At 43.9% G+C, this 26,169-nt stretch overlaps 1 protein-coding gene across 1 annotated transcript; it reads right to left on the bottom strand.

Moving 5' to 3' along the window:
* Positions 1-465: 465 nt before the first annotated feature.
* Positions 466-22,810, bottom strand: LOC115849718 (NACHT, LRR and PYD domains-containing protein 8). The gene is made up of 10 exons (XM_030851292.2): positions 22,429-22,810; positions 21,139-21,213; positions 18,382-19,981; positions 17,149-17,319; positions 14,274-14,441; positions 11,325-11,480; positions 9,671-9,841; positions 7,808-7,978; positions 4,201-4,371; positions 466-751 (listed from the first exon to the last, which is right to left on the bottom strand). Exons 1-10 carry the CDS (start codon positions 22,808-22,810, stop codon positions 622-624), a joined length of 3,195 nt encoding a protein of 1,064 aa, XP_030707152.2. The 3' UTR covers positions 466-621.
* Positions 22,811-26,169: the final 3,359 nt, after the last annotated feature.

Genomic DNA, 26,169 nt, shown 5'->3' on the forward strand with positions numbered 1-26,169 from the left:
CTATTTTTTATTATTATTTTAAAAACTTTTTATTTTGTATTGGATTGGAGTATAGCCAATTAACAATGTTGTGATAGTTTCAGGTGCACAGCAAAAGGACCCAGCCCTACATATACATGTATCCATTCTCCCCCAAAGTCTCCTCCCATCCAGCCTGCCACATAACATTGAGCAGAGTTCCCTGTGCTATACAGTAGTGGACGCTCTTTCGAGGCAAGATGTTTTCCTTCGTAACAGTTGACGTACAAGTCTATTTGTAAATAAACAACACTTGACAAGTTTTTGAATTGCATTCATGCACATTTTTCATTCAATTCTCACAATACTCCAGTAGGTGAGTCAGATATTTCCCAGAGACAATGTTAACATGACATATTCAATGACTTCCAGAAGCCAGGAGTAGAAGTGAGCTGGAACGCTGCTTACCGTGGTGCCCCCAATTCCGTGACTAATCTATGTCTGACATGTGACCTTCAGTATCTCCGAGGGAGCTATTTGGAGGCCACGCGTTACACCATTTCCCAGAACTAACTGAGCCATTGTAGACTCAGAAGGGCCCACAGAATAGGAAACCATTGCCCAATTTTTCATCAGGAAAAAGTTATCCAGGGCGTCACCGGATCAATTCGTCCACTCTGCCTTATCACAGCACTCATCTTTCCAATCCTGAACTATCTTCAGGATTTTGTTGTCCACTACTGGGCCCTCCAGTCTTCTCATCATATCCACTCCATCGCTCTGTTTCTTCTCCCTGAGAAGGATAAGAATCAGGTTTGGTTCTCCTGTGCTCAGTTTTCTTTTGCAGTGCTGGAAAATATGTAAGACCTCTAGGACAGAAATTTACCACCCATGAGATTGATATAGTAAGTCCCCTACATATGAACACATTCCGTTCTGAGAGCACGTTTGTCAGTCCAATTTGTTCATAAGTCCAACAAAGTTAGCCTAGGTACCCAACTAACACAATCAGCTATATAGTACTGTACTATAATAGGTTTATAATACTTTTCACGCAAATAATACATAAAAGCAAAGAAAACATTTTTAATCTTACAGAACAGTACCTTGAAAAGTACAGTAGTACAGTATAACAGCTAGCATACAGGGGCTGCACTGAGTGAACAGGCAAGAAGAGTTACTGACTGGAGGAGGGAGAGGAGGTGGGAGATGGCAGAGCTGAAGGATCCTCAGCCATAGGAGACAGAGGGCGAGCTGCACAACCAGTAGAGGACGCACGCATGAGACAATGTATGCCAGACAGGCATACACAGATGTGAATGCATGTTCACATCTCTGAAAGCTCGCAACTTGAAGGTTCATACGTAGGGGACTTAATGTAAATGGAATATTGCCTGCCGTATCAGTAAACAAAGGATGTCACAGTCATCAGTGATTGCAACCCAGTGGTGAGCTGGTGAGCACCGAGGGAACTCAGGAAGGAAACAAAGAACACCTGCCATCTAGCAGCCATCAGACTGCAGCCACTCCCCACGGTGAGCCCTGAGGGAACTCAGGATGAGAAAACACAGGATACTAGCCCCAAGTAGCTGAGATACATAGCAAAGGAATGATTTCAGTGAGCCCAGACTCTTGCATCTTCCCATACATAGAAAAGTGCTATATGCCTTAACTCGAGGTATCTGCTTTTCTTTTATTAAGAGTAATCTTTTGTTCCTACCACCTGCCCTTTGTTGCAAAACTCCTATATATCCTAGCTCTCCCCTCACCTCCTCAGAGCAGTTTCCTCAGGGTTACTTGAGACTCTGACTCCTGGGCTTGAAGTCCTAAAAATTCCTACTGAATAAAACCTACCTCTCAACTTTTAGGCTGTGAATATATTTTTCAAGTCAACAAGCTCAAGATCAATGGTGCAGCTCTCAAGAGCTCAGGGATGAAGCCCAGGTGCCTTGGATCCACCAATTACAAGGTGTGGCAGGTGACTCCAAGTGGCCCCAAAGATCCTTCTTCCTGTTATTCACACTATCATGTAGCCCCCTCTCTCACTGGGCTATCGTGGGTCTGTGTGACCGTTAGAGTAAAGCAGAAGGGATGGGTCTTTCAAGATTCAGTAACAAAGGACTGTGGCTCTGTTTGGGGCACTTTTGCCCCCCCTCTTCCCCCTTCTTCCCTCTCCCATCACTTGTTCAGGAGGGAGCTAGCTGCAACATTAGGAGCAGCCTTGCAGAGGGGCAACTGAGGCCTCCTGCCAACAGCCACATGGGTGAGCTTGGAGGTTGGTCCTCCAGCCTCATCACCTTCCAGTCAACACCTTAACTCAGCTCGTAAAAGAGCCTGAGTAGAACCATCCAGTTAAACTGCTCCTGTATTTCTGACCTTCAGAAATTTTACAACAGATGTGTGTTGCCTTATTAAGCATTGAGATAATTTGTTCCAGGGCAATAGATAATGAATACACCAGCTGTTTCCTATGACCTATACCCAGAATCCATCGATAATTGAGATCATGATGGTCTCAGGCACTGAACTTAGTGCCTTATAGATGCACTTTCTTCCAATCCTCATAGTATCTCCCGGAGGAGGATGCCAACCCAAAATTACAGATGGAGAAACAGAAAGATCCACTAAGCCCTTCACAGCCGCAGATCTGGTAAGTGATGATAACACATTCATTTGTTTAAGACAGGAGAGAAGATGAAGAAACAAACAGTTTAAGAGCAGATGGCTACGTTTTTACTTTTTTTTTTTTTTACAGTTGGCCAAGAGGCACATGAAAAGATGCTCAACATCGCTAATTATTAGAGAAATGCGAAGCAAAACTACAATGAGGGGACCTCCCTGGCGGTCCAGTGGTTAAGACTCTGCACTTCCAATGCAGGGGGTGCGGATTTGACCCTTGGTCGGGGAGCTAAGATCCCACAAGCTGTGAGGCATAGCCAAAAATAAATAAATAAAAAATTAAAAAAAAACTACCATCTCATACCAGTCAGAACGGCCATCATCAAAAAATCTAGAAACAATAAATGCTGGAGAGGGTGTGGAGAAAAGGGAACCCTCCTACATTGTTGGTGGGAGTATAAATTGGTACAGCCACTATGGAGAACAGTGTGGAGTTTCCTTAAGAAACTAAAAATAGAGCTACCATAAGATCCAGCAATCCCATTCCTGGGCATATATCCAGAGAAAACCATAACCTGAAAGAAAACATGCCCCCCAGTGTTCACTGTAGCACTGTTTCTGATAGCCAAGACATGAAGCAACTTAAATGTCCATCAACAGAGGAATGGGTAAAGAAGATGTGCTACATATATACAATGGAATATTAATTACTCAGCCATAAAAAAGAACGAAATAATGCCATTTGCAGCAACATGGATGGGCTGGAGATGATCATACTGAGTGAAGTAAGTCAGACAGAGAAAGACAAATACCATATGATATTGCTTATATGCGGAATCTAAAAGAAATGATACAAATGAACGGATTTACAAAACAGAAACAGACTCACAGACTTAGAGAATGAACTTATGGTTACGGGGTTGGGGGGAAGAGTGGGGAGGAGGGGTAGATTGGGAGTCTGGGATTGATATGTACACACTATACTTAAAATAGATAACCAACAAAGACCTACTGTAAAAAACAAACAAATATTTTTAAAATGCAACAACAAAAAAAAAAAGAGCAGACAGTAGAATCCAGGTTTATTTTCTCATTTCACACGCAGGAGTTGTGTGTGGTTTGTCAGCCACATGAAGGAAACTATAAATCCCCAGGAGGGCTTCCCTGGTGGCGCAGTGGTTAAGAAGCCACCTGCCAATGCAAGGGACACGGGTTCGAGCCCTGGTCCGGGAAGATCCCACATGCCGCAGAGCAACTAAGCCCGTGCGCCACAACTACTGAGCCTGCGCTCTAGAGCCCACGAGCCACAACTACCGAAGCCCACGCACCTAGAGCCCGTGCTCCGCAACAAGAGAAGCCACTGCAATGAGAAGCCCACGTACCGCAACGAAGAGTAGCCCCCACTCGATGCAACTAGAGAAAGCCCATGCGCAGCAACGAAGACCCAATGCCACCAAAAATAAATAAATAAAATAAAAAATTTATTAAAATAAAAATCCCCAGGAAAGGAACAAAGGTCGTTAGCAACATCTGCCAACAGCATTTGGGGTCCAGAATCTCACTGCTGCTGAGGAGGTTTCCTAGGGCTATGCATCCTGCACAGGGAACCCAGCGGAGACTTACAGAGAGACCTCAGATCCCCACTTCCTCTTCCTGACGGCCTCACGCAGGTGGAGGATGCCCCCGAACCCGATGTCGTTCTTGCTCAAGTCCAGGTATCTCAGAGTTTGGTTGTTGAGGAGCACAGAAGCCATGGCCTGGCAGCAGCCGGAGGTGAACAGGCACTTGTCCAGCCTGTGGGAGAGAAACAGGCAGCAGAAAAGTCACCACATCCCTCCCCTGAGAGCTGAGCCAGCCTAGCTGCTCACAGCCTGGAAATCACACTCTGACCGGAATGAGTCATTTCATTCCAAGGAGCTTATTTTTCTTTTCAAAAATGTTATTTTAGGGCTTCCCTGGTGGCGCAGTGGTTGAGAATCTGCCTGCTAATGCAGGGGACACGGGTTCGAGCCCTGGTCTGGGAAGATGCCACATGCCACGGAGCAACTGTGCCCGTGAGCCACAACTACTGAGCCTGCGCGTCTGGAGCCTGTGCTCCGCAACAAGAGAGGCCGTGATAGCGAGAGGCCCGCGCACCGCGATGAAGAGTGGCCCCCGCTTGCCACAACTAGAGACAGCCCTCGCACAGAAACGAAGACCCAACACAGCCAGAAAAATAAATAAATAAACAAATGTGGGGTTTAAAAAAAAAAAAAAAAGAAAAGAATTAAAAAAAAAAAGTTATTTTATTTTGGAGTATAGTTGATTAACAATGTTGTGTTAGTTTCAGACATACAGCAAAGGGATTCAGTTGTAAATATATATGTACCTATTCTTTTTCAAATTCTTTTCCCATTTAGGTTATTACAGAATATTAAGCAGAGTTCTCTGTACTAAGTCCTTGTTGATTATTTTAAATATAGTAGTAGGACTTCCCTGGTGGCACAGTGGTTAAGAACCCACCTGCCAATGCAGGGGACAGGGGTTCGATCCCTGGTCAGGGAAGATCCCACATGCTGTGGAGCAACTAAGCCCGTGCGCCACAACTACCGAGCCTGTGCTCTAGAGCCCATGAGCCACAACTACTGAAGCCATGCACCTAGAGCCCGTGCTCTGCAACAAGAGAAGCCACCGCAATGAGAAGCCTGCACACCGCAACAAAGAGTAGCCACTGCTCGCCGCAACTAGAGAAAGCCCGCGGGCAGCAATGAAGACCCGACGCAGCCAAAATAAAATAAATAAAAAAATAATTAAAAAAAAAACCCAACCCAAGACTAACTTTCTGGAGTAAAAGAATTGTGACCTCCAGAACTCCCTTCGAGTAATTATCAACAAAAATGAAATCCATTATCAGGACTAATCCTAGAAATTAAGGATGTAACCTGCTGTGATTTAAATGCTCTAGAGTTATGTGATATCACTTATTTGTGCAATATTAAAAAGAACACAAATGAGTATATATGCGAAATAAAAGGGAGGCAGGAGATAGATGGGCTCCAGGCTAGCCATTTACAACTGGCCTCCTGTTCACACTTCCTTGGGTGAGAAGAAGGTGGGCTCCAGGCCAGACATTCATTATCAGCCCCCTGTTTACATTTCCTGAAGCAAGAGACAAAAGGACTCCAGGACTACATATTTATGACCGGATTCCTGTCTATATTTCAAGATCTGCACCTCGATATAAAAACCAGTAACAGAAACAGGGTAAATAACTAGACACTGGACATTTTTATGGCAGGGACAGAGTGGGACAAGCCCTGTTGGAAGATCAAGAGGTTACGTATTTCCCATCCTTGGGGCAAGGGAGACATTGCACATGTGCAGAAAGGCTCCTTGGGGGTCAAAAAGGAGGGGCACCACCCCACAACACGTGATGCTAAGGCCCTCCCATAGGCCTCTGGGCTGAAATCCATCTTGGAAAAAAGTTGCACACGCAAGTTGGGGAAGGTCCTAGGGAAGGTCAGGTGTGGAAAAAGAAATCAGATAACTGGCCAAAGGTAAACAGAGACCCGGAAGAACTGCCGTATATGAATGACTTAACGGCCTCTTTACAGCTCTCCTCCTCATTAGGGAGGACACCCACACCCTTGCTCTCCGGGTGTGCGTCTCTGCCCTGCTTCTATCTTAACTAAGCAAACTGTTTCTGTGTGCTCTCCCACTTGTTGTTGTGCTATGTCTCTAATAATAAACTTTGTACCTGTTTTACAGGTTTCTTTTTTTGCCTCCGTGAGAAATGCATTTTTCACTGGGGCAAGAGCCAGCGGGTGTGGTGGCTGGGATTCCTGGTTTTCATCCAGGCTCCCCAGGTTCAATCCCTGGGCAGGGAATTAAGATCTCGCTTCACGCCACCGCTCACTGCTGCCTCTCCTAGATCAGAAGCAGTCTCAGAGACATAGAAAACAAACTGGTGGTTACCAAAGGGGAGAGGGAAGACAGGAGGGACAAATTAGGTATACTGGATTAAGAGATACAAACTATTATGTATAAAATAGATAAGCAACAAGAACATTTTGTACAGCATAGGGGATTGTAACCATTATCTTATAATAATGTTTAATGGGGGTATAATCTATCAAAATACAGAATCACTATGCTGTACACCTAAAACTAATATAATATTATAAATCAACTATACTTTAATAAAAAATAACAGCTAACATTTCTGAAAGAAAAAAGTGATCTAGACTTAGAACCCAGATCATACCAATAGTGAACAGAAAATGCAGGTAGGAAAGAGGCAAAAAAAAGTTGTATATGTATAACTGAATCACTTTGCCGTACATCTGAAACTAACACAACATTGTTAATCAACTATACGCCAATAAAAAAAAATAACTCAAAAAAAAGTTTCAACCTTTGTCATCAGAGATGTCTATAAATCTTTTCTAAATATTTAGGGTAACCACTAAAACAATTAAAAATAGGATGAATTCTTTCGAATCACTTGGCTAGTATGCATGTTAGCATAGAGACTTTTAGGAGAAGGAAAAAATATACACACAAAAAAGATTCCCTAAGCATAAACATTGATTTTGGAAGACTCGCCATCTAAGGTATTAGTCTAAGATTAACAAATTCTTCTTTATCTTTCATTGAATGGAAGAATTTAACAATGGTCCTTAAACTCTAACATTCACAGGAATCATGGGAGGTGTTTGTGAAGCACAGACTGGGGTGTCCCCCACCCTCAGGGCACCACAAGATCCAGCAACCCCACTTCTGGGAATGGACCCAAAGGAATCGAAACCAGGGTATGGAAGAGATGCCTGCACCCTCATGTTCATAGCAGCACTATTCACAATAGCCAAGACACGGAAGCAACCTCTATTCCCATCGACAGATGAATGGGTAAAGAAGATGTGGCATATATGTACAATGGAATACTACTCAGCCGATAAAAAGAATGAAATTCTGTTTGTGACAACATGGGTGGACCTTGAGGGCATTATGCCCAGTGACATAAACCAGACACAGAGAGACAAATGATGCAAGAATTTGCCTTTCTAACAACTTCCCTGATGAAAAGGTTCCTAGTCTGAGGACTGTACTTTGAGAACCACTGCTCTGAAGTTTCCAAGTCCTCCAACCAAATGGAGGGAACACCCCAGAAGTGCAAAACACACTCCCACATTCTACCCCAAGAGAATTTTACAGACACTCGGTCTCAAAGAAGGAAACGGGGACAACTTACTCAAGAATCTGTAGGCCAGAGTCAGGGTTCATCAGGGCCTGACAGAGCAGGATAAGCCCGTCGTCCTTCAGGCTGTTAAAACCAAGGTCCAGACTTCTCAGGTTTTTATTTTTATCAAGAGCAGAAGCCATATCCGGACAGCACTCAGAGGTCAAGGCACAATTTCTCAGCCTGCAGAGAAACACCAACCAAAACACCCTTAGTTTTCTTTCCCGCCTTTTTTTTTTTTTTTTGGTATAACAGCTTTATCAAGATATAATTAACGTGCCATATAGTTCACCCATTGGGAGTGTACACACCATTGGTTTTCAGTATATTTACAGAGTTGCACAACATTTACCATGATTCTAGACCATTTTCATCACCCCAAAAAGGAAAACGGTGTACCTTTTAGCAGTCATTCCCAATTTCTTCCCCCACCCACCCCAGCTCTAGCAACCACTAATCTGATTTCTCTTCCTGTCAATTTGCCTCTTCTAGACATTTAATATAAATAGAATCATACTGTATGTGGTCTTTTGTGACTGGCTTCTTTCATTTAGCATAATATTTTCAAGATTCATCCACTTGGCATGTATTAATATATAGTTTGTTGCTTTCTATGGTTGAATAATATTCCATCATATGGAGAGACCACACTTCATCCATTCATCAGCTTTTGGACACTTGGATTGTTTCCCACTTTTTTGTTACTACAAATAATGCTGCTATGGAAATCCGTGTACAATTTTTTGTGCAGATTTTGTTTTTATTTCTCTTGCATGTATACCAAGGAGTAGAATTGCTGACTCATGTTACGTTTCTGTTTAACCTTTTGAGGAGATACCCGTCTGTCTTCCGAAGCAGCTGCACAATTTCCTGCTTCTTTTTGGGATCCTGAAAGCTTCAATGGGTTCAGGGGGTATTGCGTGTCAGTTCGGCATTTCTGGTTTTACCAGCCAGCAAATTTCTTTACGGTTTAAGACAGTCTGAGTTTAATTTCTGTCAATGACAGCCAATGTGCCCTGATACCTAGGGGAAGTCATTTAAAGAATTCAGGATAGAGTGAGACAAACACCAAACAGGATATCACTTAGTATGTATGCTGGTCCATATCACTGAGGTTGATACACGACTCACTTCTGAGCAGAAAGCCAGGTCACATTACATTATTCTGATCTCAGAGGTATAACACTCACTCCCAAACTCTGGGAGTTAGAGGAATGCATTGGATCAGAGGTTCCCAAACTTTCTCCATTTATGCCCTCCTTAGCATCTCACTTTTTTCACATCACCCCTGTACTTCATTAAATTTTGCTCTGTGGAATTCCCTGGGGGTCCACGGGTTAGGACTCCAGGCTTTCACTGCCGCGGGCCTGGGGTTCAATCCCTGGTCAGGGAACTAAGATCCCACAAGCCGTACGGCATGGCCAAAAAAAAAAAAAATCTGTTAAAAAACATTCTTGCAATGCACTTGCTCTCATGACCGCAATTGCTAAAGACAGAGCTTTGCAAAGATATGACATCATTGAAAGGAAAGTAGCACAACCTGATGTTAGAACAGAACTACCTCAAGCTAATAGTTCTCGCGGCGATGATGTCAGTATCTCTTACATTTAAAATATCCTGCAGCGCCTCTGTGAGTTCACCCCTGGGTACCTCGGCACACAGTTTGAGAACTCTGCCGCTAGATAATTTATCTCTGAGACTGAAATCATAACCACCTTCCTCTTCATTATGCTTTCTTCCAGTATCAGCACAATGCCTAATATGCAGTAGGCGCTTAAAAAGTATGTTGCATAAATGGACACACATATCACAGTTGCTCTCCATTGCCCTATTCTACCCCAGGGAGTTCCAAAAAGAGGACATTTGGAGACTTACACCAGCCTCTGCAGAGGATACTGAGAGCATTGCAAGGCATTCCAAAGCTGTTTCGCCCCATCGTCCTTCAAGGCATTTTTTGCCAAGCTCAAATGGGTCAGATTCTTGTTACTCGCAAGAGAAGAGATAAGACTTTTGCAGGAAAGTGACGTGAGGTCACAATTCTCCAACCTGTGGGACAGACAGGGTGCAATTTAAGTCATGCCTGTGACAGGATTTTCCTTGTCTCGTGCTGAGAGATGAAGATTTCAATCAGGGCTTTCCTTCTAAATGCAAACGCCTCATCCTACTTCTGTTACCAGCCCTTAGGGCTTCTCAGATCTAAGGGGGAGGATAGAACTTTGATGTGAGAAGCAATTGGGGATCAGGAAAACAGTTACAGAGCGGGATGAAGAGGGAAGAGAAAGGGACCAGCAATGACTAAACAGTAAATAACATATATGGAGGTGACCTGGGAAGAGACACCATTTCACAAGGTAAAGAAAGATAGAAACACGCACTGAAGACAGAAGCGGGCACTCGTATTAGAGAAACTAAGATGTATAGGAAGGTCCTGCAAACGTTTTCATGTGTGGTGAGGGAAGTGCAAACGTAAACAAGAAAGTATCTAATGTTGTAATAACTTTGTATGGTGACAGATGATAACTAGACTGATCATGGAGATCATTTTGTAACGTAGAAAAATATCAGGTCGTACACCTGAAACTCATATAATATTGTAAGTCAATTATACTTCAATTAAAAAATAATAAAGTGGTACTTGAGTCATAAATAAACAATAACATGTTATTTTCGGCTCAACAGATGGGCAAAAGCAGTAACAGTAACAAGAGTCGGATGAGAATTTGGAGTTGGGGGAACTTTCATACACACCGTTGGTGGGACTGCAAATTGGTACCAACTATCTGGAAACAAGCCTGGTAGAACTGAAGATGAATGCTCTCCATGACGTGGCAACTCTACTAGCGTGTGTCGGTGTGTGTGTGTGTGTGTGTGTGTGTGTGTGTGTGTGTGTGTTAATAGCTCAACCCTCGGTGGCAAGTAAGATGGACACCTAAATTGTTGCACATTTATACAAATGTTATCATTCAGCACCAAAGAGGAACAGCCTACAGAAACTACAAAACACTGATGAAGACTAAAATGTCAGTTGATTGGAAAAAGCACACATGCTCAATGAGGCCACTTACGTGAAATTCAAAGCACTGCAAAACTGTGCTCTGTTTAAGGATCCATGTACAGTATTATCAGTGTAAATACAAATAAGGAGCCTGATCAACCCAATTCAAGATGGCTATGGGGGCGTGGGGGTCATGGACTTGGGGATCGATATGATCAGTGGGGAAGGAAAATAGTACGGTTAAGGTTCTATTTCAAAAACTGGATGATGGATACATCAGGCTCACTATAGTTATATATTCTAGGATATTAGGTGCAAATATGTACTTTTATGTAGTTCTGTCTCTCTGTCTCTGTCTCTCTGTCTGTCTGTCTCTCTCTCAGCTCAAGCCTTCATTGCCCCATCTATGTCATTAACAATCACGACTTAATTTTGCTCCATTATACACACATTCCCCCATTTCTGTTTTTCTCCTAGAAACACTCAATCTACCAAACAACTGGGCAACAGCAGGACAACCACAAAAAGACTTACGACAGCTTCTCCAGTTGGGCCACTGGCAGGTGGTGACATGGCTCAAACCTCTCCAGGGAGCTACGTTTCAGCATTAGAGTCTTCAGGTGAACATTGTTTTTGAGATTCCTGGCGAGATCAGCCCAATTTCTCGGGCTGAAAGGGCAATCTTCCAACCTACAGAAGCCACGCAAAAACACTGAACCTTAGCTCCTGGGGAAAATGGTACCCACATAGCCACCTAGACCTCACCTACTATCTCACATCCTTGTTCTTCACCCAAGAGTGACTGGAGGGGTGATTTCCATCTTGCCTGAGTGAACCTGCATCAAATTCAGCGTCTGAATTGCAAATAATCAATAGAAAATAATACACACTCAGGGCCATGACAAATTGGCATGGGCTGTCAGGCTTTACTTCCAAACCAGGGACTTGATTCTGCCCCTGAAACACAACTTCTTTTAAACATTTATTGGCCAAACCATTTTCAGGATAAAGAATGAGATTCAGTTAAACTATGGCCCGTGGACCAAATTTGCATTACCACCTGGTCCTGTACAGCCTGTGAACTGAGTAATCTAAAATTTTTCTAAAATTTGGGCTTCCCTGGTGGTGCAGTGGTTGGGAGTCTGCCTGCTGATGCAGGGGACGCGGGTTCGTGCCCCGGTCTGGGAAGATCCCACATGCCGCGGAGCGGCTGGGCCTGTGAGCCATGGCCGCTGAGCCTGCGCATCCGGAGCCTGTGCTCCGCAACGGGAGAGGCCACAACAGTGAGAGGCCCGCGTACCGCAAAAAAAAAAAATTCAAATTCATTTTTGGCTGTGTTGGGTCTTTGTTGCTGCACATGGGCTTTCTCTAGCCGCAGCGAGAGGGGGTTACTCTTTGTTGCAGTGCGCGGGCTTCTCATTGCGGTGGCTTCTCTTGTTGTGGAGCATAGGTTCTAAGGCGCACGGGCTCAGTAGTTGTGGCTCGCGGGCTCTAGAGCGCAGGCTCAGTAGTTGTGGCGCACGGGCTTAGTTGCTCCGTGACATGTGGGATCTTCCCGGACCAGGGCTCGAACTCATGGCCCCTGCATTGGCAGGCGGATTCTTAAGCACTGCACCACCAGGGAAATCCCTAAAATTTTTTTTAATAGTTAAAGAATATTTTGTGACACATGAAAATTAAATGAAATTCAAATTGCAGTGTTCATACATAAATAAAATCACTAGTAAATTATATAATTATTAGTTATTAATAACACAATTGATACTTAATAAATCATTAAAGTTATTGATGAACTCTATGAATACATAATTATTAATCATAATAAAGTTTTATTGGAACACGACCATGCCTATTCATTTGCATATTGGCAATGGATATTTTAGCACTCTGTCACCACTATTTAATTCAGATGTTATAGCAGAGTTGAACAGTCGTGACAGAGACTGTACGTCTTGCAAAGTTGAAAATATTCCTTACCCGGCCCTTCATAGAGAAGGTTTGCTGAACACTGACACCGATAATAATATAGTAAGAAAAATTAGGAAGTAATGAGTTTTAACTATTGCCTTTGTTTTTTAATACAATTTATTCGATACTAAGTTTATGTGAGTTAGTTTTTTAATAATGCTGTCTAACAACCTTCACCAAATTCCTGAATGTTTAACGATCAGCTCTTGCAAGCCAGGGTGGGCTGGCCCAAGCTCACCCCTAAGGCTATGGTTTCTCTATCTCAGACACACCTGGGACATCAAATTGTAGTTTTCAAGCTGAGTGAAACTTAGAACCAGAGGGTAGAATGGTGGTTGCAGGGGCTGGGGTGGGGGAAATGATGGTCAAAGGGCACACACTTCCAGTTATAAGATGAATAACTTCTGGAGACCTAATGTACATCATGGTGACGATGGTTAACAAGACTGTAGTGTATACTTGACGTTTGCTAAGAGAGTTGATCTCAAGTGTTCAGATGGTGGCTTTGTGAGGTGGCACATGGGTTATGTAGCCTGACTGTGGCAATCATTTCACAGTGCATACATATATGAAATTGTCACCTTAAAAAATATCTGAGTGAACAGCCATAAAAAATAATGAAATATTGTCATTCGCGGCAACATGGATAGACCCAGAGATTATCATACTGAGTGAAGTGATTTAACGACAAATATTTTGATATCACTTACATTGGAATCTAAAACATAATATAAATAAATGTATTTATGAAAGAGAAACAAACTCACAGACATAGAAAATAAACTTATGGTTACCAAAGGGGAAAGGGGTGGGGAGAGGGATGAATTAGGAGTTTGGGATTAACAGATATACACCATTATATATAAAATATATAAACAATAAGGGTTTACTGTATAGCACAGGAAACTATGTTCAATATCTCACAATAACCTATAATGGATGAGCATCCGCAAAAATATATGTATAACACAACAATGTAAAGCAATTATACTCCAATAAAGATGTTAAAAAAATATATATGTAGGGCTTCCCTGGTGGCCCAGCGCTTAAGAATCCTACCTGCCAATGCAGGGGACACGGGTTAGAGCCCTGGTCCGGGAAGATCCCACATGCCGCAGAGCAACTAAGCCTGTATGCCACAACTACTAAGCCGGCGCTCTAGAGCCTGCGAGCCACAACTACTGAAGTTGTAGGCCCGCACGCCTAGAGCCCGTGCTCTGCAACAAGAGCAGTCACCGCAATGAGAAGCCCGCGCACTGCAACAAACACCCAACTCAGCCAAAAATAAATAAAAAAAAATTTAAAAATATATATATATGTATAACTGAATCACTTTGCTGTACACCCGAAACTAACACAATATTGTAAATCAACTATACTTTGATAAAAGAAAAAAGCTGAGTGAAACTGACAACTGATTACAGTAAGATGTCAGGCAGGCTGAGCATGTAACCCCCCACCTCTGAACGGACTGCCTGGGTACCAGGGTTCTCTCTCCATCCCTCCCAGTCTCACCTCAGACACTGCAGAAAACACTGGGGGTGTTTCAAGGCATTGCACAGAAACTCCATGACCTGGCATCTCACTTCCGTGTCTTGTATTTCCAAGTATCTCAGGTACTGGTTTTCCACCAAAACCCTGATTAAGTCTTCATTCAACACGAGGGGGCTCACGTGCCTAAAGCTGCAGAGGTAAGCAGTGTCCGGTTATCATAGGCTCGCATCAGCCCATCAGCTCTTTTTTCTTGAACAGCTTTATTGAGGTATAATCGACACACCAAAAAAAGTGCATCTATCATATACCTAATGCACCCAACTTCATGAGTTTGGATGTGTTCATACACCCATGAAACCATCACCACAATCAAGGTGGCTAATTAGTTTTTTTTCCCCTCCAGCTTTGTTGAGATGATACAGATAACAATGTATCGCTTTAGTGTACATCGCTTGTTGATTTGATGCACTTACATATTGCAAAATGACTACCACTTGAGCATCAGCTAACTGCCTCCATCTGGCCACATACTTACCATTTCTTTTTTGGGGTGAGAACATTGAAGATCTATTTTCTTAGCAACTTTCAAGTATACCATACAGTATTGTTAACTATAGTCACCATGCTGTGCATTAGATCCCCAGAAAGTATTCAATGTTTAACTGGGAGTTTATAGTACTTTTTTTTTTTTTTTTTTTTTTTTTGCGGTACGCAGGCCTGTCACTGCTGTGGCCTCTCCCGTCGCGGAGCACAGGCCCCTGACGCGCAGGCTCAGAGGCCATGGTTCACGGGCCCAGCCGCTTTGCGGAATGTGGGATCTTCCTGGACCGGGGCACGAACCTGTGTCCCCTGCATCGGCAGGCGGACTCTCAACCACTGCGCCACCAGGGAAGCCCTATAGTACATTTTGACCAACATTTCCCCATTTGCTAATTAGTTCTTCTTCGTTCAATCAGTCCATAAATGCGTGAGGCCCCTTTCTGTGCAGCCCAAGGCTCCAAACTGGATTCTCTTCTCAGCTCAGCCTCCTAGTTGGACGACCTTACGTGAGTCACTTAATCTCCCCAAGATTCATTTCACATCCTCGAGAGAGCTCATGACATTTTCCACTTAGGATGGTCGTGAGAATTAACACTAGTGATGCCTGTAAGAGGTTCTGCATAGGACTTGATGTAGAAAGGAAGGCACTCAAAAAAGGGGAGCTAGGGACTTCCCGGGTGGTCCAGGGGTTAAGACTGCGCCTTCCAATGCAGGGGGTGTGGGTTCGACCTCTGGTCCGGGAGCTAAGATTCCCACATGACTTGTGGCCAGAAAAGCAAAACATAAAACAAAAGCAATAGTGTAACAAATTGAATAAAGATTTTTTAAAAATTGGTCCACATCAAAATAAATCTTTTTAAAACAATGGGAGTTAATGATAATCTTTATAATAACAGGAGAGAAAATAGGTCAGATACTGGTCAAGTGGGCTATTTCAAGGAATTTTGATGAAGTATTGAGTTTCTGGGTTTTAAAAACCATAGGGAGAGGGTGTATAAGGTAATAGCTAAGAGAACTGATTCTGGAGTTTAAATCTGTATTCCGATTACATACCAGCTGTGTAACCTCATGCCCTAGCTTCCTCATGAAATACCTACTTCTTTAGGATGGCTGTGAGTTTTAAGAGCACTGAAATGTGATGCTGGACCTAAGACAGCCCAGCAGAGGGTGAGTGCTACATAAATGTCTGTACATTTTTTGGTATTGAAGGTAATGTTGCAGTGATGTTCTCAACCATTCCTCCGAGTACGTGCATATGTATTTACCTTGGGTGGATTTAAAAAAGTGGACCTTGGGGTCAAGGTGTACATGCATTTTTCATTTCGTAGAGCCTGCCAAACGGCAGCTGGATCTGGCTCACCTTCTTCCCTCTTTCATGGAAATCTTGACCTGTGACACGCAGGGGCCTGCTAAGCGTGTGTGGTGTGGTGATGGAGGAGGCGAGCCTCAGACCACCTGAGATGGGGAGCGTTCCCCAAAGCTTACCAGCTGTGTGATCTCAGACAAGTCACTTAACCTCTCTGGTTCTCCCTTTAAAAAAATCAGGATAACAGTACTTACCCCAAAGGAATGCAGTGGTACACCACACTAAGTACCTGCTTAGCACATCACCACTCAGGCAGTAAAAACAACTAGGAGTTTTCGTTTTTTGAGGAACCTCCATGCCGTTTTCCACAGTGGCCGTCAATTCATGTTCTCACCAACAGTGCACTGGGGTTCTCTTTTCTCTGCATCCTCACCAACACTTATTATCTCTCGTGTTTTTGATGACAGGTGTGAGGTGATATGTCATGGTGGTTTTCATCTGCATTCCTCTAATGTTTAGTGATGTTGAGCCTCTTTTCATGAGCCTGTTGGCCATCTGTATGTCTTCTTTAGAAAAACGACCTCACTTACACGTGGAATCTAAAAAATAACGAAACTCATAGAAAAAGAGATCAGATTTATGGTTGTCAGAGGCGGGGGTGGGGGAATTGAGCGAAGGCGGTCAGAAGGTACAAGCTTCCAATTATAAGACAAATAAGTGCTGGGGTGACTGTAGTTAACCATGCTGTGTGGTAGATTTGAAAGATGCTAAGAGAGTAGACCATTCAATCACTAGGAAAGAACATTTTGGTAACTGTACGAGGTGATGGATGGTAACTAAACTTACTGTGCTCGTCATTTTGCAATATATGTATGTCAAGTCATCAGGCTGTAACACTTAAACCTACAGTGTTATAGGTCAGTTATATCTCAGTAAGACTAGGAAAAAAACCTATGGACGTGGATGCCTTGAGCACGTCTAGCGTGAGCAGAGAGGGAAACAGATTGTTTCCATGGAATTCCTTCCAACTAGGATTTGTTTTATACTCACATCAGTTTTTGGAGTTTACAGTGTGGGTGTTTCAGTGCTGTAGAAAGGACCTTCACTGAATCAGGGTCCATAGTACTGTTTGTCACAGCCAGGACTTCCAAACTCTCATGTGTCCTAAACACAGAGCAGAAGTCTTGCCACCAGAGATAACACCTATCACCGCCCTCTGGTCTGTGTGGGAGAAAAAGAGAAAAGGGCTCATCGTTAGAGATTAAGCTTGAGAAAACCTACTAGCAAACCCAGGGCTTCCTTATGATCACAGACCCCTTTGTGACTTTCAAAAGATGCCCTCATTTAAGAAGATGCCCAGCAGAACTGTTACAGGATTTTTCATTTCATTCCAGGAAGACTCGTGGCCTCACTTATATGGTCCTATGACTTAGGGAAAAAAGGAGTTGCTTTTTAATCACTTAGGATTTATATGAGGGCAGAGATTAGGATGCAAAATATAATCCATATTCTTACTCTGTGCTTATGAAATTGTTACTAAAAAGAAAAAACTCTATATAGGAACAGAATAAGGGAAAATTATTCTTTCTTTTGGGGGGTGGGGGAGGGGCACGGTGAACCAGAATCCAAAATCCAGAGAAAGATCTGCACGTAGTGTCTTTGGCTCTGGGAACACCTCGAATTTTCTCCTTCATTCTTCCCCATCATAGGAAGTCTCGTTGGACAGCACTTCCTTACAGACTAAAAGGCTTATGATATACAGAATTGGGGTGATAGATGAAACAGAGTCCCCACATACATGGGAAGGAGGGTGTGCAGCATAGAGGCAAGGTAGGTGAACCACTCGTCTTGTTTTTTTCCAGGATTCTCCCAGTTTTAGCATGGAAATCGGCACCCCAGGAACACCTTCTGTTTGTTTTTGTTTTTAACATCTTTATTGGAGTATAATTGCTTTACAGTGGTGTGTTAGCTGCTGCTGTATAATAAAGTGAATCAGCTATTCATATACATATATCCCCATATCTCCTCCCTCTTGCGTCCCCCTCCCATTCTCCCTATCCCACCCCTCTAGGTGGTCACAAAGCACCGAGCTGATCTCTCTGTGCTATGCGGCTGCGTCCTACTTGCTACCTATTTTACGTTGCGTTCTGTTTTTAAGACCGAAAGTCCCATGTGCAAGGGATCCCCTCAAGACGGAGATGGTCGCCCTAGATGCCCAGGAGATGGTAGGCAAGGTCCCCGATAGGACCGTGAATCTACCAAGGGAGAGATGGGCGCACTTACCCAGAGGCAGGAAGGGGATCCGGGCAGAGCCTGCTCGCTCTGGTGATGATCAGGGTGATCGTCAGCTCTAACTCCTGCAAACGTCGACAGAACTTGAGGCAAAAGGCAGACACTTGCACATCTTTACTTCTGCTGATGACCAAAGTAGCTTTACGATAGCTGTTTAGGATCTGACTCACAAATACCTCCTCCCGGATTTCATGCAGACAGTGGAACAGCTGTGGGACCCCGTGGTGCGGGGTTGGTGGGTCACATTCATGAGGCTCGGCTGCGACTTTCAGCAATTTCTTCTTGTTGCCCAAGGACACCTTGCATCTGAACACCCGCTCCACGGCTAGAGCGCACGCGTCATTTAAAAGGCCAAATAAAAAAAGAGCCATCTGGGCGAGATGGTTCCTCTTTCTTCCGGGATGTGCTATCAGACGTAGGACGTGGAACCGGTCCAACACATGGAAATTTCTGAGTCTTCGTGGGAAGCAGAGAACATACAACAAGGCAGCAAAAAACTCCTGGAAGCTCAAGTGGGCAAAGGCGTAAAGGTCTCTGTTGCCCACCACCCTTCGAAAGATATTCGCGCTGAGAAAAGTCTCGACGTCTGTTTCATCCAGTCTGGCCAGATTGAGATCTCTCTTATTAAACACCCATCTCCTTTCCCACATACCCTCTGCGGCCAAGGAGCACAGACCTTTCAATTGCTCTTGGTGAGTCGTATTGAAAAGGTCTCTAACCCTGGTGGGAAACAAGCTGGAAAGAAAGTGGACGAATACAGCTGTGGCATTTGGAAATGTGTGCGGGAGATTTGCTCCTCTCTCCATCTGCTGTTTCAGACAAGAACATACCATCCAGCAGATGACAGGGACCTGGCACATGGAGAAGAGAATCGTGTTTCCCATGACAAAACTCAAGGCTTCATCGGCTTGGCTCTTGTTTCTGAAGTACGTCCTGAAATACCTGGATCTCTCAGGCACGCTAAACCCTGTAAGGGTTATCAGAGACGGGCATTTCAGAAAGGGATTCAAGTTCTTCCAAGAGGTGAACCTCAGGAAGATGATTAGCGTGGCCCCGGGGAGCATTCTTTTGCTCAGCAAACTGGTCAGGAGGACAGACCAGGGCACCTTCTGGCTCCAGTCTTCACTCAGGTCCTCCGGTCTATCTATGAGGGTTGAGGTTAGTTCCTCAAAACCATCAAAGAAGAGCAGAAGCTGGTCTGCTTTGGATATGATCTTGGACGCCAGAGCCCGAGACCCGGACAACTTGCGTGCGATGAGCTCAGCGAAGCTCTGCTCGTCCAACTGGTCCATCTCCTGGCAATGGAAGTAGAAAGCGTTCCAGAGCTTGTGGGCATAGAACTTGTTTTCTGCCCATTCTAACATCACTTTTTTGGCCAGGCTTGTTTTTCCAACCCCGGCGACCCCCTGAAGAACCACAGTCTTGGGCTGTTTTCCTTGAGGTTTTCTGGGAAGAAGTAGACAGGGTAAGAATGTCTCTTCTCTGTGTAGGTCTTGGTAAAAGAAGTCCATGTGGTTCCCAGGCCAAACGGTGCTGTTCCGTAGGGTCGAATATTCATTCATCAAGTGTAGTCTGTACTCCCGTAATTTATCTGGATGAATGAGAAGGGAGAGATGCAGGGTACAGCATCAGTTGTTTGTGAGAACTGACTGAACAACCAGAAAACGAGGCTTGACGTCTACATCCAGCTCCAGGACACAGTGCATCAATCACGCACGTTTCCGGAGAGCAGTGCATCAATTAAGAAGCTGCAAGGAACAGAACAGACAACTTGAAGTGGCTTAGACAAAGCAAGAGCTGCTCTTTACATAAGAAGTGGGGGGCGGTTATAAAGTTCTTGAAATTGGTTCAGTGACCCCATAGCTTCTATTGGCACCGCAGTTCTTTTGGTCCCTTCTTCCTATTTCTTAATTCTCAGAAGATGGCTGGGGTAGCTTTACCTATGTTATTTGTATTTTTTAAATTAAAAAATATATTTTTAAAATTTTATTTTGGCTGCATCACACGGCTTGTGGGATCTTAGCTTCCCCAACCAGGGATGGAACCTGGGCCCTCAGCAGTGAAAGCGCTGAGTCCTAATCACTGGACCCCCAGGGAGTTCCCTAGAATCCTACTTTGGTGGTCCAGGATAATGGAGTAGGGGAAGGAGGGATGGATTAAGATAGCTGCTGTGTTTGCCTATCTACTGACCATTCCTAGCCTGGCAACAGCACCCTAAATTTTTTGGAGAACTGCCCCCTTCGCACTCTCCAACCGTTACTTTGGACTGTGGCTGGACTTACCATCAAGCTGTCTCATAAGCACATAAGCCAGTGTCCACCCGCCAGAGCATTTCACCACATTATTCATCGAGGAGCTCATGGTCTCAGTTCATTCAGGGGAGTGAGCTCCAGGACTTGTGTTGGAAAAATGAGAAATAAGCATTCTGTTTTCCTGCTGGTGTTGCTAAGGGCAGCTGGTGGCAGAAACGGCCAGTGTGCAGAGGAGGGACCACTCAAGACTGAATCCAATGGAAGGAGGGAGAGAAGTGATGTCTCAAGGATGTAGCCTGAGCCCCTGCATCCAGCTGGGTCAGTGGCTGGACTTCCCGCTTAGGTGAGTGCACAGCTGCTCTCTTTTCTGAAGTTCTGATTCACAGAAGGGACACTAGACATATGCATTTACAACCTGCCTTGCCTTGGGGACTGGGCTTCTCATCCCCACCCATAGCCTGTTTTCCACCAGAATCTGCACAGGGCCAGCACGTACCAGCCTCATCTTCCTCCAAGTTCATTTGTGTTTCTCTTGGGTTCAAGGCCTCTGGTTCCAAGTTAGGTAAAATGTCTGGAACAGACAAACAAAGAGCCCCTCATTGGAATGACAAGGTGGACAGAACAGGGAGAGCACCACGGAGGTAACGGGACCTTTTAGGATAGCGGCAGCCACGTCATTCACGAGTCTCATTCTCTCACCACCTTAGTTCAGGGAGAAGATGACCTAGACCTCCCATCTCGGTGTTAGGAAGTGTGAAAAGGGTGGTGGGTCAGAAGGTCCTGAGGAGGGTGTTTAATAACATATAAATGTACAGCCCAGCCAAACACTGCGCTCACACACACACACACACACATGTAAAACACATACACTTTAATACACACGTATGTGCATTTAGGAAGCAACCTAAATGTCCATCGACAGATGAATGGGTAAAAAAGATGTGGTGCATGCATGCAATGGAATAGTACTCAGCTCCAAGAAGAACGAAATAATGCCCTTTGCAGCAACATGGATGGAATTAGAGATATGCGGAATCCAGAAAATGATACAAATGAACTTATTTACAAAACAGGAATAGACCCCCCACACACAGAAAGCAAACTTATGGTTACCAAAGGGAAAAGGTATGAGGAGGGATAAATTGGGAGATTGGGATCACATACACACACTACTATATATAAAATAGATAACTAATAAGGACCTACTGTATAGCACAGGGAACTCTACTCAATACTCTGTAATGGTCTATATGGGAAAAGAATCTAAAAGAGAGTGGATATATGTATATGTATAACTGATTCACTTTGCTGTACTAACACCTGAAACTGAAACTAACACAACACGGTAAATCAACTATACTCCAATAAAAATTTAAAAAATAATAAAATAAACAACAATATCCTACTGTATAGCACAGGGAACTCTACTCAATATTTTGTAATAAGCTATAATGGAAAAGAATCTGAAAAAGAATATATATATATACATATATATATATACATATATACGAATCACTGTGCTGTACACCTGAAACTAACCCAACAGTGTAAATCAACTATACTTCAATGAAAAAGGGAGCCAATTTCCAAATTAAAAAATAAAACCAAATTAAAAAATAAACGCTTTAATATCCATGTATGTATTGCTATATGTGTATATAGCTATGTATGTGCATAGTTAGATGTATAAGAAAATAGAGTGTACCTACATAGGAGAGGCTAGTGAAGCGCTTAGGTCTGCAGCACCCAAGCCCAACCGCATCTTGTATACCAGATTCTCACTCACCATTCAGCTCCATCTGTACCCGAAGGCACAGTTCTGCCTGGTCCATCTTGGCGAAGATGTCGTGAGTCACCTCCCAAGCGAGGCGTCCAGGGAAGGACTCGATTAGGAGGTGAACCACCTCCGCCCACCGGGCTGTCTTCAGCTGGTCCCAGCTGATCTGGAGAGAGCCAGGTCTGGGGCTCTCTTCCACTAAAAGCTGCTTGAACCTCTGGAGATTCTCCTTGCTTAAATAGACCATGTACAGCATGACTCCGTCTTTGAAAGGGAAGGCGGAGGAGGAAGAGGACGGGAAGAAAGAAGGCGAGTGAGCGGAGGAAGAGGGGGGAGAAGGAGGTGAGGAAGAGCGGGGGGAAGAGTCAGAATCCCAGCTCACGTCACTCATCTTTACCCGAGGCCGAGAGGCTCAGCGCCAGCGATAAAGAGGACCAGTTGGAAGAGAGAAGAGACGCGACCTGGGGAGACATGAAGTTATAGGAACGTGAGAACACCACCCCAGGGGACAGATTTATGTAATCCATACCTGATGGAGCATACCATGTGCTGGATATCCTCTTCCCCTCCCTTCCTCCAAGATTCTCTGGCCTGCGGAAAGACCTGGGAGCCCCTCCACTATTGGGGCTCAGTGTTTAGACTCAAAACCACTTTGTAGTTTTTAATTCTCTATGCCACTTATTAGCAAGGTGACTTTGGGGAAATTGCAGAGCCTCTTTGCGCCTCTTTTCTCATCTCTGGTACCAGGATCTTATCATATGTGCTCTTGGGGTTGTGAGGATTCTCAAAGAGATACACCCACAAGTACATTTAAGACAGTGCCTGGTTCATCATAGCTAACAATGACTCGGGGCTTCCTTCTATTGTGTGTAAAAAGTGGAATGTGGAGGAGAAAAGAATGAATTCACTAGGGGGAGTGGGGCTTTCGCCTTGGTCTACCTACTACTCCTATCCTATTGCTTCTCTGAGTTATCTTTTTTATTATTATCATCTGTTAATTCTCATCTCCATCACCCGAGAACTTCCTGGATACTTAAGTCATCATGTATTGGGCACTGACTCAAAGTTTTATCTCCTTCAATTCACTGCAGTGAATTTGGAGAATTGCAAGCTCCCTGTGGATGACGACCACCTCTGAAGTAGCCTCGCTACTTAACCTTCACCTCCACTCTTGATTCTGTTATTCTGATATTGGAGCAAAAAGAAAAAGTCTACCTTAAGAGAAAAGAAAGGTCTCAAATAAACAACCTAACTTTACACCTCAAAGAACTGGAAAAAGAACGAATTTAGCTCAACTGGGCCTGGTGAACTCAAGTATCTGGTGTAGTAACTGTAAGAAAGTGATGTGGAAAAATAGGAGGTAGAAGAGAGGAAAACAACACCACCACTCACCGCTGAAGGGAATGAGGCTTCCTGTCTCCTTCCTGTCACAAACATCTCCCAAGGCAGAAAGAAAAAGCACTTGGTCTGCCCCACTTTCCACCTTAATAGGCCCTGGGGTTCTGGGCAACGTGCATCCTCCCTTCCCATTGGCTGGGGCTGGTGCGTTATCGTTCTTCTTCATGGCACAGATTTGAAAGCATTTAGCATCCTCGGTCAGAGGAATTGGGCTACAAGGCTTATTCTCACAGGTGCTTCCAGTTTGTGAAGGAGCTGGTCTCCTACCTCTTAGATTCAGAAGAACAAACAACTTTAGAAAATTACAGGATTGGAGTGTTCCCCAAACTCACAGAGGGCTAACACTGCTGTCAGCCCAAAGGTGCTGCATCCAACGGAAAACATCTAGAGCAATTAATTGGATGATCTCGTTCACATGAGCATCTTCCCTATTTGGAATGTAATCTTACTAAGCAAAAGGAGGGTTTCTGTATCACGGGGACCTAATGTGGGTCCCAAAGCAATAGACCCTGTCGAAGGAGACTCAGAGACAGAGCAGGTAGGAAAATGACACACACACACACACACACAGACATATATATAAACACATATATTGGTAGTAGATTTCCTTGCCGTCTTTTGGGTTTTCTGAAATGTAATCAAGTCATCTGCACATATAGTTTTACCTGTTCCTTTCCAATTCTTATGCCTTTCTCTAATTGCTGATTTAAATTTAAAATTAGTTACAATTGTCAACTTCCTGGATACCCAGAGCCTATTAAGTTGGAAGGTGGGGCAGACCAAGTGCATTTTCCTTCTGCTTTGGGAGATGTTTCTGACAGGAGCCAGGAAGCCTAATTCCCTCCAGGGGTGAGTTAAATTAGTTAAAATTGTAGTTAAAATTGCTAATTTAATTGGCTAAAACCTCCAACAGGACGTTAGTTAGTGGTGGCCATGAGACCATCTGTCTCGTTCCTGACTTCAGTATAAAAGCCTCCGTGTTATGATGGAACGGTTTCACAGGTGGTTTTCCTGGCATTGGGAGAAGAAATGGTCCCTAGATGCGGTTGCCTCTGTGGTTTTCAGGCCTCAAGGACACTTTTTAAAATTTTTATTGTAGTTGATGTACAATGCTGTGTTAATTTCCACTGTATGGCAAAGTGATTCAGTTATACATATATATACATTCTTTTTAATATTCTTTTCCATGATGGTTTATCCCAGGAAATTGAATATAGTTCCCTGTGCTATACAGTAGGACCTTGTTGTTTATCCATTCAATATATAATAGTCTGCATCTGCTAACCCCAAACGCCCAATCCTTCCCTCCCCCACCTCACCTCCCCCTTGGCAACCACTAGTCTGTTCTCTGTATCTGAGGCCTCAGGCACTCTTGATTCCTCTAGTCGTTCATTGTTCTACAAGATGGTAGGAGAGGTATTCACATCCGTGGCCTTTGGCTGAAGTGGAAGATTCCATTTACATCAGATGGGTTTTTAATTAGAAACCCATCGCTGCCTCTCCTCTCCCAGGTGGGGATGATTTACACCTAAAAGAGAAGGACTCAGCAATTACCTGTAGCAGCTGAGTTTTGACCTATGCGGGGATAGGCTGCAATGGAGGGGGCGGGACGCCCAGAGACAGATCTGATAGGAGCTGAAGGGACCCGAGGGCCAATCACAGGCTGGGGAGGGCGTGGAGTTGACTTCATCTTTGAGGTTCCCTGCAAAGGGCATCTGGAAACTTGTATGAGATTAGAGGTCTGATGGGTAAGTGATGTCCCCTTTCTCTGGGGCTTCAAACTTTCCTGTCCTTTGGGTTTTTTTTCTTTTTTAAAAGAACAGCTTTATTGTGATTGATTTAAAGTAGTGGGGTGGGTAGAAACAACCAGCTTTTTTGAGGTATAATTAATATATGAAAAAAACACTGCTCGTATTTAACACACGTAACTTGATGAGTTTGGACACAGGCATACACCACAATCAAGGAAATAGACATAGCCAGCACCTCCAAAATTTCTTTGTGTCGTGTGTGTGTGTGTGTGTGTGTGTGTGTGTGTGTGTGTGTGTGTAGCAGGAACATTTAACATGACACCCATCCTCTTAAAATTTTCAGGGTACAATAGAGTATTGTTGACTATGGGCACTTTGCTGTAGGGCAGATCCCCAGAACTGATTCATCTTGCATAACTGACACTTTACACCGTGGGAGATACGTACAATAGGAGTTTATTCAGCCTTAAAAAAGAAGGAAATTCTGCCATTTGTGTGATGACCTGGAGAACATTATCCTAGGTGAAGTAAACCAGCGCCGGAAGGAAAATACAGCAAGATTCCACATCTGTGAGGTACCGAAAAGACTCCAACTTTTAGA

Source organism: Globicephala melas, chromosome 19, assembly GCF_963455315.2.
Source record: "Globicephala melas chromosome 19, mGloMel1.2, whole genome shotgun sequence".
In the NCBI taxonomy this organism is placed as follows: domain Eukaryota; kingdom Metazoa; phylum Chordata; class Mammalia; order Artiodactyla; family Delphinidae; genus Globicephala; species Globicephala melas.